The 16,355-nt window shown below is 40.2% G+C and overlaps 1 protein-coding gene across 3 annotated transcripts in view; it reads left to right on the top strand.

The window, feature by feature from the left end:
- TNS2 (tensin 2) overlaps positions 1-16,355 on the top strand; it is a 257,661-nt gene that overhangs the window by 143,438 nt on the left and 97,868 nt on the right. For all 3 annotated transcript variants that reach the window (XM_089691474.1, XM_089691476.1, XM_089691475.1), the window contains exons 3-5: positions 8,377-8,414; positions 10,157-10,195; positions 12,193-12,231. In XM_089691474.1, the coding sequence (XP_089547600.1) occupies positions 8,377-8,414; positions 10,157-10,195; positions 12,193-12,231 (116 nt within the window). The remainder of the gene's footprint in view (positions 1-8,376; positions 8,415-10,156; positions 10,196-12,192; positions 12,232-16,355) is intronic.

Genomic DNA, 16,355 nt, shown 5'->3' with positions numbered 1-16,355 from the left:
ATCAGCACATATGGAACAGCTAAGCAGTAAACGGTCTTCCAATAACATGGGCAAAGCTCAAGGAATCAGAAGAGATATGATGGTGCAGTACATTTAAAACCAGTAAAATTTTATTAGTAAAGTATAACACTCACAAGGAAGGTGTCTAGCTGACACCAGCAATGACAGCCTCTATAATAACACATCCACGAGGGAAAAAACCAAGGGATGAACCTCCTGCACCGCGATCTCACAGCCGACAGCTGGGAGGATCGTCCCGACGTCAAGTCCACTAGGCCACTCCCAACACCTTTCGTCACTTGATGTCTTCAAGGGGCGGAGTCATTGCTGGTGTCGGCTAGACACCTTCCTTGTGAGTGTTATACTTTACTAATAAAATTTTACTGGTTTTAAACGTACTGCACCATCATATCTCTTCTGATTCCTCGAGCTTTGCCCATGTTATTGGAAGACCGTTTGCTGCTTAGCTGTTCCATATGTGCTGCCTAGCTGTTCCATATGTGCTGATTGGATCACTATTGGTTGCTGTTCATCTACTGGGATATCCTGCAGATCATCGCTCCCAGAGCAAAATGCTATCATGCTGGTTTATAATTTAATCAGCATATAGCTCTGGTGAGTGTATTCATTTCATTTGGTGTTGGATTTGCACATGGGTGTTTGTTTCAAGATTGCCATTAAGTTGATATTGGACTATCACTGTTTATGGTGGCTGGACTTATGTTTATATTTATGGATTTTATTTGTTATTTCTACGATTTATCCTTGCATTTTTTGTGAATAATTAGCGCACTCTTTATTTATAGACAATTTCACCTTTTTTGGTTAGAGGTGCTGCTTATTATTTTATTTATCTTGTTATTTTCTGTGGCGCTTCTTATATTTGTTACACAAAACTTAAAGTGTTACTAAACCCAAAACAGTCAAATCAGTCGGTACATGCAGTAAAGCATGCTTGTTATACTCACTGTGGAACTTAAGGGTTTAATCCTCTGCATTGTGTAAAAAGGATGTTTAATCCTGTCTTCTCTAATCCTCCCCTTCTTCCATTGTCCTCGACTCATCTCCTGATAGAACAGAGCCTTGGGGGCAAGCTGCACATTCTCAGTTTGGTGTTTATTGCTAGAGACTTTTTGTTTCTTGGGAGAGAGCATGTGATCAGCACAGAGCCAATCAGGACTGTCCAGACAGAGGGTCAGGTGTCCTGCAGTCTAATAGGACAGTGAGAGGAGAATGAAAACTCCTCCTACAAGCTTTAACCAGTGTTCTGCTGGACACTGATAGCAGTCACAAGACTTCCATATACTGCTGACGAGAAAAGGTGTTTAGCAGTTTATATTTACTAAAATAATTGCATTTCCATGTTGTGTGTACTGTGGGAGATTGTATATAGTGAAGGCAGGGTCCTGGGTTTAGTAACATTTTAAAATAAATGTTAGTTTCCATTAGTTACAATTTTGTTCCTATTTTTTACAATATCAACTACAAAGTAGGCCATTGTCTGTCTCAGCTTTATCCAATGTAAAGGTAGATAGGGATATTCTTTTACAATGGCGGTACCATGACAACAATCTGTTGTTTTGTACCTTCCTCACTACAACCCCAGAATACATGAGTACTGTATACTCCCAGGGATTAAACCAAATTATGCCTGTTAGTGAGCGTACCCCTGAAGATGTGCATGTGTACGAAACTCATCAGGTGGAGCCGTACTTGCTGAAGTCACGTTGCCGTTGCCAAAGGTAAGAATGGCGGCCATCTTGGTACTCCATTTTACCTTCATTCTTACTTGTTTCCACGTGGATTGTCTTTTATCATTATTTAATAAAATACTACACTATATACTACTTTTTGGCTCCTGTGGTGAGCTATTCCTCATAGGAGAGGGTCCACCTGCGTTCTCTGCCCTTGGCTGAGCATCGCTTGTAGAGGCTTCATTGCTGTTATCTGTACCCAGATGAGATGTGCTTACATGCTGTTTACCAGTAGATGTCTTTTGAGTGTACATCTGACAGAGGTGGTGGATTCCCTATTGGATCACTTCACAATATTTCACTGTGATTGCCTTACTTATATCCTTACGGACAATTTATAGCTCTTACTCCACTGATATTTTATGGACTTTATATATTCTCACTTTTATGCTGCACTTTACTGTTTCACATTTATTGGATAGTTGGAGCATTTTTTATATTTGATTTTTATATTCTGCACTTGACTGTTCCGCTGATCAATTTTCTTTTTTCTCGCTATATGTCAGATTGACTTTGCAATTTATTTTCACTATAATATCATTCACTTATTTTTGCGCTGCACTTTCTATAAATATATATGCCCTGTACATGTATATAGGCAATTGTTAGCTGATCATTTATTGACCTGAGGCATGGGGAGCTATGCCACTAAACCTGGAGAGTGCAAAATTTGGTGCAGCTCTGCATAGAAACCAATCAGCTACCAGGTTTTATTGGCAAAGCTTAATTGAACAATCTTAAGTTAGAAGCTGATTTGCTGTCATGCACAGCTGCACCTGATTTTGCATTCTCCAGTTTTAGTAAATCAACTCCATTATGTCTATGAATGGTATTATCTGCCATCCAGTCTAAATACAATTGTTCAAAGAATATATTTGATATCACTATGAGGTCTTGTGGATTACCAGCTTTCCTAGCGTCAGCCCTTAAACTGCAGATCATAGAAAGAACTTGTAGTTTTCTTGGATCACATTTTAGACTGAGGTCACAATTGAACTGTCTGTGGTCAGTGATATGACCAGGGAGTTCGCATTACAGGGAATGTCACAATGTCATACAGGGCTGTGAGTCACAGTGAAGTGATGACTTTTCCCGTAAACCATAAAAGAAGAGCTTTCAGAGTCCTCATTAAACTGCATTTAGCTGGGACGCCTAGCAGAGGGTGGCTTAATACTAGGCTTTGATAACACAAGACTTCCTCATACTAACAGTTGACAATTGTAAACTTATTGTGGCTGCCTTCAATTACAGTTTTCTCATACTGAACTAAAGAAAATAAATACTATTTCCATTTGAGATATAGTAACACAAGAACTGTACGGCAGCCACCAGAAGTTGCTGCTTCTACATTCATGGTTCATTCCCACCTGTAGCCTCCCATAAATCCTACAACCATATCAGCTTTCTGAAAGTTAATGGTTGCATAGGTCTAGGATCTCCGCTCTTGACAGTACTTGGGCATGCTGATTGACCAATGAGTTAAGCAGCACTCTGAGTGTGTCGGGCCACATAAAATATGGTACAATCTTAATTCCAAACTTAAAGTGGAATTACAGCTTAAAATGGAAGTTTGGTCAAACACTAGCTATACCTTAGTCTGCTCCCACCACCATTCTAAGCCTATTCTATCTAGCCTGGGAAAGGAAAGATTGTATACCTACCTATTCTGAGAGCGCTCCGGATACATGATTGGACCCCAGCAGCAGCTGCAGTGCAGAGGAGGGACAACCGACAACGGTTGCCCCATAATACGCCTGTGGGTGACGACATCACCCAGGCCCTCAGCCATTGTTGCCGATCTCTTTTCACTGAAGCTGGTGCTGGGACCCCGATCATGTGACCAGACTGGAGTGCCCTCAGCACAGGTAAGATCTTTCCTTTCACAGGGTATAGAGAATAGACCTAGAATGGGGATTGGAGTAGATTTACGTATAGTTGTGTTTGACTGAACTTCCACTTTAACCCTAATGACTCTACCCTGCATAATAAGGTTCTTACCTATGTTCAGGCCACTCAGTTCAGGTCATGTGATCTCCTGTGTCAGCCAGCAGCACTGCAGGGAAAAGGAGAAAGCGTTCCTGAAGCATTGATATCACTCTTAGACGTCAATGGCCCATCCATTGTTGGCATTCCCTCTTCTCCCATGAAACTGCTGCTGGATGATGCAGGGGAGATCAGGTGACTGGACAGGAGCTGGCTGAGAATAGATAAGTACTGTATATTCACTTCTGCTCTGAAAACTTTTACCCCCTTCGTGACCAGGCCATTTTTTGCTATTTTGCAATGCACTACTTTAACTGGTAATTGCTCAGTCATGTAACGCTGCACCCAAACAAAATTTGTATAATTTTTTCACACAAATAGAGCTATCTTTTGGTGGTATTTGATCACCACTAGGTTTTTTTTTGTTATATAAACGAAAAAAGACCACAGATTTTGAAAAAAAAACACTATTTTTTACTTTCTGTTATAAAACATATCCCAAAAACATTACAAAAATCAAATTTTTTCATAAATGTAGGCCAAAATGTATTCTTCTACATGTTTTTGGTAAAAACAAATCCCAATAAGTGTATATTGATTGGTTTGCGTGAAAGTTACAATGTCTTCAAACTATGGTACATATACATATTTTTTTGTACTACTAATGGTGGTGATTAATGACTACTAATGGGACTGTGATAGTGCAGAGGGCAATCTGACACTGAATGGGTCCTGACTAACTGACACTGACATCACCAGTGACACGAATACAGTGATCATTTCTAATACTATACACTCTTTCTGTACTAATGACACTGGTTGGGAAGGAGTTAACATCTTGGGTAATCAAGGGGTTAGGTGTGTGCATAACAAGTGTTAATTAGTGCAGTGTGTGCTGCTTTTTACTAAAAATCCCTGTTTCCAAAAACAGACTGTTCCCTTTGTTGATTGTCAATACACGGCTCTGGACTGTGATTGGACACAGCCAATCAGCAGGTCCCAAGCCATGAATCATTGGCTGGGACCTGCTGACAAACTCCTGCTGTGAGTTGGCAGGTGGGGACTCATGAGTACACACTGTACCCGAAAGAGGTCAGCGACATACAGGTACGTTGCTGTGCCTGTACAGACCACCCATCTGCAGTACATTGCAGGTGGGCAGTCCACAAGTGGATGTATATATTTCTTGCACAGGTTAAAAAGCATAGGTGTTAGGAGTTGGAGGGAAGATTTTTTAGAGTAGTTAGGGTTAAGCTGGAATTCCATTTTAAAGTTAAAATCCAGGCAGATATTAAAAAATGTCATTATTTGTATTATGAGAGTACATTTTTTAATGCAACATGTGTAAGTACCAATTTTGACGTTGTATTAGCCTTTTATAATGCTGTCTACAGAACCAAACAATGTTTAGCGTTGACCTTCTGAAGTTCCTACATGCTGCAAATGTAAACTTCTTTCATATTTTCTTTCAGTGGTAGAATATAATGTGTCATACAACACCTTCCCTTCATCATGTTTATTACCCACAGTTTACTTACCCCAAAATCAATAATGTAATTTATTGCAGCTAACTAGTCCTTAGATTTGATGGCTGCATTCGTTTTACTTTTTCAGAACATTTTAAGCAAGTACAGAAAGTACATGTTGATTTTGCCAGAAATGCAGTATCCTTGTCACTGCCTTTCAGATATACTGGAAGAAAAAACAATGTTTTTCTTTTGTAAACTACTAATCCCATCACCTCTCATGTAATGGATATGAACAAAGACAGACATGTTTGAAGTCCATCCTTGGTGGCAACCGTGGATACATTGGAGGAGCGATCATAGCCACTCAGGGACAGGAAGTGTGCTAGTCATGGGATTACCAGGTGAAAATAAAGATAAATAAATAAATAAATAGATAAATTGCAGTTACCTCATTTAAGGACTCATAAACTGCAATGTATATATATATATATTTTTTTTTTTGTTTATGGGTTTAGCTAGACTTTAATTAGAGCAAAATACAAGATGGTCATATTGCATTATGAGGATGGGGATGAATCAGACCTGCTGATATATGACAGGTCTTAAGTATGCATGTTATTCTTTAAGGCTCATGTACACTGCAGCTGATAAACTCACATTTAGGAGCTGTTCAGCGTTTTTTTTCAGCTGCCCCTGAACTCACCCTAATGTTTTCCTATGTGTCCATGTACACATCTTCGTTTACAGTCGTTTACAGGTAGTTGAGTTTACAGTCCTTTTTTTTAAACACAACTAACTTGCGTTCAGACGTTGATTTTATCAGCGTTTCAAACAAAACGCTTGTAAACGCGGCAAATCGTGTTTATAAGCTTTTGCGTTTTGAATTTTTTTCTAACTCTTCCAGTTCCCAATGCTGTCCAGAGTCTTTTTTCATTATGAAAAATGCATACAAAGTTTTCAAGGTGCTCAGATGGACAAAACACTTAACACAGGATGTTCCTACCAAGCTTGTCACACATTGTAATGACCAATTCACACCTCAGCCCTCTCCCACCCTTGGAAACAAAAGATATATTAATGCCCATTCACACCCTTAAATTCCCCCTGCCAGGTGGCCTTAATGACTCCCTCTAGCAGACACCTTTCCCACCCTTGGAAACAAAACATGTTAATGAGCAACTCACACCTAATTATCTCAACATGTACTGTTGTGTCTGCTTCTACTGTGTGTATTTCTCTGAAACAGTTTGAAATAGTTAATAATTTACCACTTTTCAGTGCATTCTGGGCATTTGGGAGGTTCTCCTGTGCTTATCTTTATAAAACGCTTCTGAATGCAAACGCACATAAATGCATTATGCAAACGCGGCTAAACAGACGTTTTTTAACCTACGTTTTCCAGCAGTCACTTTCCATCGTTCAGAAACATCCCGTGTACATGGGACCTTAGATACCTGAGTGTTTAAGGTATGGAAGCCCCATGGTCAGGGTAGGGCAAAATTTGTGATTTTTAGGTCCCAGACTGCACTACTGAAAGTTGCCTGTGACTAATCATGGACAAAGGGTGCCTATGGTGTAGGCTTTATTTTATAACCAAGTACTTCCTGCAGGGGCTTACCTAAACTCAAACACCCTGTTGTTTCTAATAAAAGCTTTTTTGTTTAGGCTATGTCTGGATCAATTGCAATTGTTTATTTCAGAATAGGGGATCTCCAGCTCATATCACATATAGTACATAGCGGTTTTGAAGAGACAAACCGTACATTACAAACATTCGTGCAGTCATCCACCCATGGGAATTTACATCTGCTTGCTAAAGCTCTCCAAGACTGACATTAAAGGAGAAGTATTAATGCAAGTCTTATTAATCTGATCATTCAGAACCAAGCAATAAGATCCCCACACGAGAGCCTACACGCACAGCCACACACTGTGTATTTGGTTGACTATTACTACTTGAAGCCAACTTTTATTGCAGCTTGTGTAGAAGGACAGCGATAAATACAGTTGCAAGAAAAAGTATGTGAACCCCTTGTGCCTTTTTTTTCTCCACACATAGTGTTGTGTGTTCTTCCCAAACAACTCCATCTTGGTTTCATCTGTCCACAGTATATTTTGCCAGTAGTGCTGTGGAACATCCAGGTGCTCTTTTGCAAACTTCAAACGTGCTGCAATATTCTTTTTGGACAGCAATGGCTTCCTCCGTGGTGTCCTCCCATGTACTCCATTCTTGTTTAATGTTTTCCTTATTGTAGATGTGTCAACAAAAATGTTAGCATGTGCCAGAGATTTCTGTAGGTCTTTAGCTGACACTCTGGGATTCTTCTTTACCTCATGCAGCATTCTGCGCTGTGCTCTTGCAGTCATTTGTACAGGACGACCACGCCTAGGGAGAGTAGCAACAGTGCTAAACTTTCTCCATTTGTAGACAGTCTGTCTTACTGTGGACACATGAACATCAAGGCTTTTGGAGATACTTTTGTAACCCTTTCCAGCTTCATGCACGTCAACAATTCTTGATCGTAGGTCTTTTGAGAGCTCTTTTCTGCGAGGCATGGTTCACATCAGACAGTGCTTCTTGAAACCAGTAAAGTGAAAACAGGTGTGTGTTTTTTAAGGGCAGGACAGCTGTCAGCAACACATCCAATATCATCACACTGATTGGAGTCAAGGTTGGCTCACTCCTTGCTCCAATTAGCTCTGGGAGAAGTCATTAAGCTAGGGCCTCACATACTTTTTCCTCCCTGCACTGTGAATGTTAACATGTTATGTGCAATTAAATCATGGTTAACATCTAATGTTTGTGAAGTATTATGTTCAGCAGACTGTGTTCTATTGTTGTGACTTAGATGACGTTCAGAGCACAATTCATGCAAAACTCCACGTAATCCCAAGGGGTTCACATACTTTTTCTTACAACTGTAGAAGGCATCATGAAGTGTTTGACTTCCACCCTCAATGTTATTGCTCTTAATGTTCTGTATTGCTCCAGTTCTCCTACACCTCCAGAAATCAGTGGCAACAGATCTTGTTTGCTAAGACTCTTTGGAGACAGCAGTTGAAGAGAGGGTTCATTACAGTGGGCATCAGAGTTGTGTGTTAGTAACTGGTAATGCATTTTAATGTTCTATGAGCCTTATCTAATATGCTGTATTTCTTTTGTATTTCAGTATGCAAGATTATAAGTCATAAAAGATGTGAAGGAAAGGTGAGACTGACATCTAAGTCATTCCTTGTCCGTCATTTGTATTGTGCATTTCTCTTTTTTTATCTATCAATGTAAGGCAGTATTGCCAGGTTTTTGGGTGGGTTGAGCATTTGATTTTTGTCTGAAAAGTTTCCTTTATCCATTTTAGGGTGCCTTAAGTGCTTTTTACAGCCCCATTATTCAGGGTCCATATAATTCCTACTTTATGCCAATTGGAGAATATGACCATATGCGCCAGTTTGGGCAGAGTAAGGAATTGTTAAAACACCTGTCATTTTTTTGTGTGTCTTTATGGCGGTGGTTTCCTCTCACCCCCTGTTGTAGAAACACAACAGAAAATTTATGTAAATCTCTGCAAAATTATTTTCTTAAATTTACTTCTGATCTGATTGATATACAGTATGTTTCAATGAGAACCTTAAAGTGGATCTAAGCTGATTTCTTTTTTTTAAAAAAAGCTAGAAAGTAGATTTTTTTTGGCAGAACAGAAATGCAAAGTCTTTCTGCCCTAAAGAGTGCTTCTTCTTGGTTCTAGCTGTTTTTATATTTAGAGGTCACTGGCTGCAGTCCATTCTTAGGGCAGTGTACACCCTGGCTTATTCCTGGCATCTGTAAAATACCAGAAATGCAGTCAAGTATTGGGGATGATGTAACTCCCCATTATCAGTGGCGGCTTAATGGCAACTCAGAAGATACCAGATCTGAAAAAGGCTGGCAAAAGCTTTCAGAACCATCAAGGCAACAAGGGACATTGTGGACCACACATCGCTGGAGAACAGCACTCTAGTTGGTCAGTGTGACATATTTATACATGTACATTAGGGCAGTAGTCTACACAGCAGCTATGTTTTACCCTGTTTTATTTACATTTACTTACTGCCCCACTAACAATGGTCACCGAAACAAATAAGAAAAGTGATTCTCCACAGTGGGGGCACAGACAAGAAAAACATGGCAGGAATTCCAACCCTTCCGCACAGTATGCAGAACTAAAAAATAGTTTTAGCTTTAGATATAATTTAATATCATTAAACTAACCAAGGGGGAACTAAGAGGACCACATGTACCCCAAGTGTCCCAATTTATCCTGCTGGCTGCAGTACCTGACCATCTTCTTCACAGTTATCCTAATTACATCTTATGGGGTGGGGGATTTAAAACCTAACTCATGGTTTGGGTCTCAATACACACACATGGTTTTTGAAGCATTCTTGTGCTACTTGTGCTTAGAAAAATGAAGTCTTTTTAGTCTCTTGGATGTCAGTCATAATTTTACAAGGTCATTATGAATAGGCTCTCTGTCCATTTCATGGGTGGAGGGTTCTCAGCTAAATATAGACCAAAGTCCTGTGAAGGTGAACACCTACTATTAGAAAGGCTTCATATGCGGATAAAGATCCCTTGTGCCTTGTTTACAGGACTCCCGCATGGCACTGGAAACATTTGCACCTCACAATGATTATTTTCCTAGAAACATGACTCATTTTACATGTAGATTTACATGATTAGTGGTGAAGGAAACCTGCCACTGTCCTAAGACATTTTCAGTAGTAAAGCTAGGTGTGTCTTTTTATATAAAAGAAGTAATATGTTTTCTGAGTGACAGTATATAAATTGTAGTATGGTATGTGTATGTCACAGAATGGCTAGGCTGTGTTGCTTTGTTCTTCATATTAAATAGGATTTGAACACCTTCTTCCATCCCTTTTTTAATTAACTTTATTTTTACATGAATCTTGCAGGTTCCTCCATGTTGCTCCACACCTCCCCCACCTGACATGGTAAGTATACAAACATATCTAGTCTTTACATACAACTCTCTCCTAAGAGGAAATCAGTTTTCTCCAGAGGAGCATATGAATCTTTGCATTCAACATTTGGAATTTGCATTCTTAGCCTACACACTGGTTGGAGTTCCTTAGTAAGATGGCACAGCACCATTATGGGAATTTGGCTGCAGATTCTTCCCAGAATCATTTATGTGAGCATTTTGTAATATTTCTTACATGGTAGGGGTGTCCACCCTTTGAAGTTACAAAGTTCCCCCTCAGGTTGGTGTTTGATGCCAACTCAAGATATCTTCCTTGACAAGGGATCTAGTGTCTATCTTATCTTCACCACAGGGTCACCTTAAGTCAATAGTACACCAGTTAAAGAAGTGTGGATATACTTACGTTTGCAGTGGCCCCTGTGTTGAAAATCCACTGCATGTATTCTACATTTCCAGTGTGTAGGATACTTGCTTTCTTATCAGCCACTATGGTTCCTTCCGCTGGTTTGCAGGTCACAACGGACAGGAACCACATCAGCCAGCAGGAGGAGCAAATATTTGAGCCATCAGACTGGTCCAATACTTGCAGTGGCTGAGGAAGGGGAGACAGTGATTTTTGAATTCATGGGCTGCCATAAAGGTAAGTATGTAGACAGGTGCAGTTTAGTTCCTCCACTGTAGGTGGCGCTCATCCAGAGTGGCAGTACAGCTGGAGGGGGAAGTAAAGAGAAACTTGGTTTCTCTATGATTCCATTGGTTCCCTGAAGCAGTGTTCCAGTTGGCTACAGTGTATCCAGGTGACCCTCGCTGCCATCTTGGGTCATGCTGAGTCTTTTTAAGTCCCTGCTCCCAGGTTTTGTGGCTAGTGCAGGGAGAGCATCCCCGTCTGTCAGGGACAGCACTAGCAGTAGTGAGAGGTTCCAGAGGAGTAGAGACAGCTCAGGGCCTACATCTGCACTCCAGCATGCTCCTTTATAGGTGGGACCAGCCAGGCTGCATTCCACCCCCCTTGGCGAGCGCTGTCTTTAGTTCGGGCTTACTACCATTGACTGTTAGTTATTGGTAGGATGAGCTCCCCTGCCGGGTTGTTGTACTGTTTGCAAGATCTTCAATACATCAGGTATTGCACTCCAGGCCTGTGTGACTACTACCACCAAATCATACTGCACCTACCCAACAAGTATATCCATGCTTCCTTTAGATGTGAGCTGTTGATAAAAATATGCTGGTTTGACAGAGTCACTTTATATATTCCACAATTTTGTTCAGCTATAAAAACTTTTACATATTCAACTATTTTTCTTATCTTTTCCATCTGCAGTGATGTATTTTAAATACAAACTGCTAGTCAGTCAATAAAGGTTCCCAAGTTATCAAGCATTATTTAAATGCAATCCTGAGAATATCACACTTGTTCTATAAGTGTTTTTTCTACTGATCACCGTGAACTGAGAAAATATAGCTTGTGAATGGATTTATCCTTATTTATTGAGAAATGAGAATGGTTTGTGTTGGCATTAAGACAACAGCCAGCATTTACGGGAATGGGGACTTTAAAGTTGAATTTTAAAACTGCAGGGAACTCCTCTCAAGGTGCCAAATTCTATATCCTTTAATCCATAAAGCCATACACATGTTCAGATCCTTGGTGATGACCAAGATGAAAGGACTCTCATGTCTAAATACCTGCTCATCCAACACCAGAGATTATAATATAACCCTTTTGTGAGAGTGGAGACTGCAGATGTGAGGTGTTTGACATATTGCAATATAGGTTTTTTCCAATTTTACACTACCTAATTTGAAATATCATAGCCATATAGAAGCTATTTTAATGCAACATAAGATATCATATAATTATATATGCTTAAATATAAATAAAGTTCAATTCATTGGATGGAAGTATGTATACAGACTAAATATTTTTATTTACAGTTGCTTGAAATGGTGTCATTCAGCAGTTACCTGTGCACAGTTATATTAACTGACCTGTGTGTTCTCTTGCAGAGGAGAAGAACTGCTCCGGGACCCAGCATACAGCACATGGTGAGGAAGGCATGGGGTTAATGGATGCAGGGAGGAGTGGAAGGGCTGGCAAGGAAAGGGTGATGGAAATGAGCAGGACGTGGCTGGATGTCTGTGTGAAGTTTTTGTTGGCTGGGATTAAGGAGAGAGTGACACAGCCAGTTCTAGAGTAGATGATGAGAAGGAGGGGCAAGAGAAAGGGAAAACCACCAGGGCAGAGACTGTTGTATATAGAAACTTGTCTACATTAGGTAACCTTGTTGATCCATATTGCAGTTTATTTTTCAACCTTCAAAAGAAACACTTGTTCAGATATGTCATAGCTTGTTGTTTGCACAATTGTCATACGTAGATTTAGGAGCTGGTTACAGCTCTAATTGTGACCAAGAATAGGCAGAAATGTCAAGAACTACAATGGTGAGATCTGTCCATCTGCTAGAACGCACTGTGACCCTCCCAATCCAAAATATGGATTGGAAAAAAAAAACAGCTGTGAGGTCCATAGATTTTCCAACATGTCAGAGAATTCTGGGATACAGTGACAAGCAGCTCAGGTGCCCACAACTAATTTATAAAATGGTGCTCTAGTTCCATGTTCATTTTGGTAATAATTTAGCATAATTTAAAAATTTTAACACAATTACTTTAGAGGACCACACAAACAAACATAAATGTTTCTCTAGTTTCTAATACACAGGTGTTAGATTTTTAAAGTAATCTTGTATTCATCCTAGGATTTAAGCTGACCATAGATGGGTCGAATCTAAGTTTAGCAGGGACAGGCCTGAGATTCGATGCATCTATGAGCAGGCTGATTGTATCATCCATCAGCTTGGGTACAATCAGCATGTTGGACTTTTTGCATGCGATTATTGCCAGTGGCTACAGCCATTAGCAGTAATCACTGTGTTCTCCCAGCAGGTAGGACTCCCCACGCCTTCCTTCTGGATGGATTCCCCCATCAACACTGACAGTGTTGATGAGGGAACCCGTGATTGCAGGAAATAAATCGTATAATCTGACCTGCCTTTGGCCATAAACATCCTAAGCAGCCAATTTCATCCAAAGCAAAAAGCTGCAGGTTCAGCTTTGTCCTAAAGTACCCTGGGAGGTCCAAATACTGGGCCCTTTATCAATCAAACATCAATTCACTTGGCTCTGCCTTCTGCTTGACCAGGGATCACAGGGATAGGAAGTGAGAAGAAAATCTTCCTATTGAGGAAACAGCTATAAAAACTTTACAGAGGTTCTGACCATTTACTATTCTATTAAAAAGTAAAACAAAAGAAGTTTTTCCTAGAGTTAGGCTTTAAGGCTGGATTTACATTGTTGCAGTGCGTGAATGCATGCGCATCAGTGCGTGTTATGTCATTGGTTTACAGCCCACTCATGAAAATGGACTGGCTAATGAACCAAAACTTGGAGACTGTTTTCTGCAACACAGCACCACAATGTTCAGTAGTGCTTTACCATGTATTGTGATGCACTGCAACTCACATGCGTTGATGAATGTCATGCATGCAATATTCCCACAGCACAACAGTGTGAACTCAGCCTTACACTTTGTACATTCGTTCTGAACCCACTGTTAGTCAGACTAACATTTACATACTAATAACTGCATGATGTCAGCAGAGTTCCTCTTTAAATGCATTACATTTTATTTTTCTTTCCCTTGAAGCGCTCTTCAGAAGCTTTTGCTTGGGTGTCTTCCATAATCATGCTATGCATTTCTGGCACAGAGGTTGTTTAATAGAGTATTACATATTCCTCACAAAACATTTTCTCTTGCCAATGTACATAATTTCTATACATACTAAAATATCTTCATCATAAACCTGTGAATATCTTGTAACTTCATTACTTATAAAAAAAATGCTGAGCATGGAAATTGGTACCATGACTGTCATACCTTTCTCAAAAACACACAGTATTACTTATATTAAGGCCTTCAGAATGGGCTGACTGTAAAGCTGTCTGAAGCTTGATATTTCCTTTAAATTAAATTTGTTCAAAAGACTCAGTCAGTGACTTAAAAATTGCTGGTTTCTTTACACAGAGTCCTCAAATGGTTCTCTTGGAAGTTCACGCTTACTAGTTTATGCTGTATGCAGCACAGTCAAGACCAAACACGGTCTTCCTAAATCTCCTGGACCCCTCTTTGTTACAGACCCATAGAGAAATTTAAAAAAAGCAAGTTACAACTGAAGAAACTCTGCTCACTATCAAACACACTAAATTCTAAAAACCCCAGGCCCAGGGGACTTTATGGTTTTATAACACAAAATACACTCACTGGCCACTTTATTAGATACACTCCTTCAAGTTATCAGTAACACAAATTGCTAATCAGCCAAACACATGGCAGTAACTCAATGCATTTAGGCATGTAGACATGGTGAAGACGATTTGCTGAAGTTCAATCTGAGCATCAGAATGGGGAAAAAAGGGGATTTAAGTGACTTTAAACGTGGCATGGTTGTTGGTGGCAGACGGGCTGGTCTGAGTATTTCAAAAACTGATCTGCTGGGATTTTCACGTACAACCATCTCTAGGGTTTACAGGGAATGGTCTGAAAAAGAGAAAATATCCAATGAGCGGCAGTTGTGTGGGCAAAAATTCCTTGTTGATGTCCAAGGGCTAAAGGAGAATGGGCATTCAATTTCAGCTGCGACATTTAGATGGTAGGGTTAGAATTTGGCGTAAACAAGATGAAAGCATGGATTCATCCTGTCTTGTATCAACGGTTCAGACTGGTGGTGTAATGGCCTGGGGGATATTGTCTTAGCACTAGCAAGGTGTACCTAAAAGTGGCCGGTGAATGTATTTGCCCCTCTGCACAACATTTATCCAAATTTTTTAATGCACTGCAGCAAGGTTCACCCCTGGACTTTTCAGTACACTGCATCAAGTTTCCCCCCTGGATGCAGATTCCAAAAGAACTCATATCTGTATAATCCCTATACTCAATAAAGACTCAATAATCCCTATACTCAATAAAGACTGTGGATTTTTGGAGTATTATATTCATACAGATCAAGTGGGCTTTGTTCCCAAAAGACAGGAGGCACACCAGATCAAAAAGGCAATAGACAGTAGTCTCTACTATGCTTGAATTTAGACAAGGGGTGGTTGGAAGGAAATGTTACTTTCTCTAGACCTGCATAAGGCTTTTAATATCCTATCCTGGCCATACTTGTTTTGCTCTCTGACCAGATGGAACTTTGGGCCAAACTTCCTAACACTCGCTATACTCCTCCCCCACTGCAACTGTCACAGTTGAAGGGTGCAAGTCTGACCCAATTGATATTCACACAGGAACATGACAGGGCTTTCTGTTTTCACTCCTTCTATTCTTTATAACATTAGAGACACTAGCTATAGCTATTTGCGCAAACCCTGACATCTTGGCGTCACTAGTGGTTCCATGCTCATAAATGCACCTTTTTTTGCAGATGATCTACTCTTGTTTATCACTTCTGCAATCACCACAGTACCCAATATGTTTAAAACCTTGATTGAATTTGGTAATGTCTCAGGACGTAAGGTTATTTGAGACAAATTTGAAGCTCTGTAATGTAAATCTGTCAGAATATAGCTTCCTTTCCCTTTACTTGGCAGTCCTATTTCTTGTCTTACTTAGAAATTAAACTTACTTTCAGTATATTGACAATTACACCCCTCTTTCTGCAAAATTATTGAACAAGATGAATCTGTGGTCTACCTACTCTCTTTCTCATAGATGGGTAAAATTGCTATGATAAAAATGACTTTGCTACAAAGAGTGTTTTATTTCCCCACATTATCCATCAATCCTGCTTCCTAAAATAAGTCTGGGGCCCTAAAGGGTGTAGGTAGTCCCACTAGACTCAAGGTCCCAAATAAGTTGTAGGTTTGGAAGTTTCAAACCTTTAAAATATTATAGAGTGGCTGTAAGTAACTGCCTGGTGGTACCTCTAGCAGCCCACTGGTCAGGCTTCCCCAGAGCGTGGAGTCTAAGTCCCGGTTCACTTGTTCACCAGGGCCCCTGATGGTGGGGATGGACTTGGAGTGAGCCGAGACCAGGTCGCGGCCCCCGGGTATAGCCACCAGTAGTAGAGGAGCTTGCCAGAGGTTCCTGCTGGGTGAGAGCCTGATGTAAGGAG

The sequence above is a fragment of the Staurois parvus genome, unplaced genomic scaffold (assembly GCF_062004578.1).
Source record: "Staurois parvus isolate SC_StPar_1 unplaced genomic scaffold, SC_StPar_1.0 ptg000562l, whole genome shotgun sequence".
NCBI lineage: Eukaryota > Metazoa > Chordata > Amphibia > Anura > Ranidae > Staurois > Staurois parvus.
This window is presented reverse-complemented; position numbering and strand designations above follow the sequence as displayed.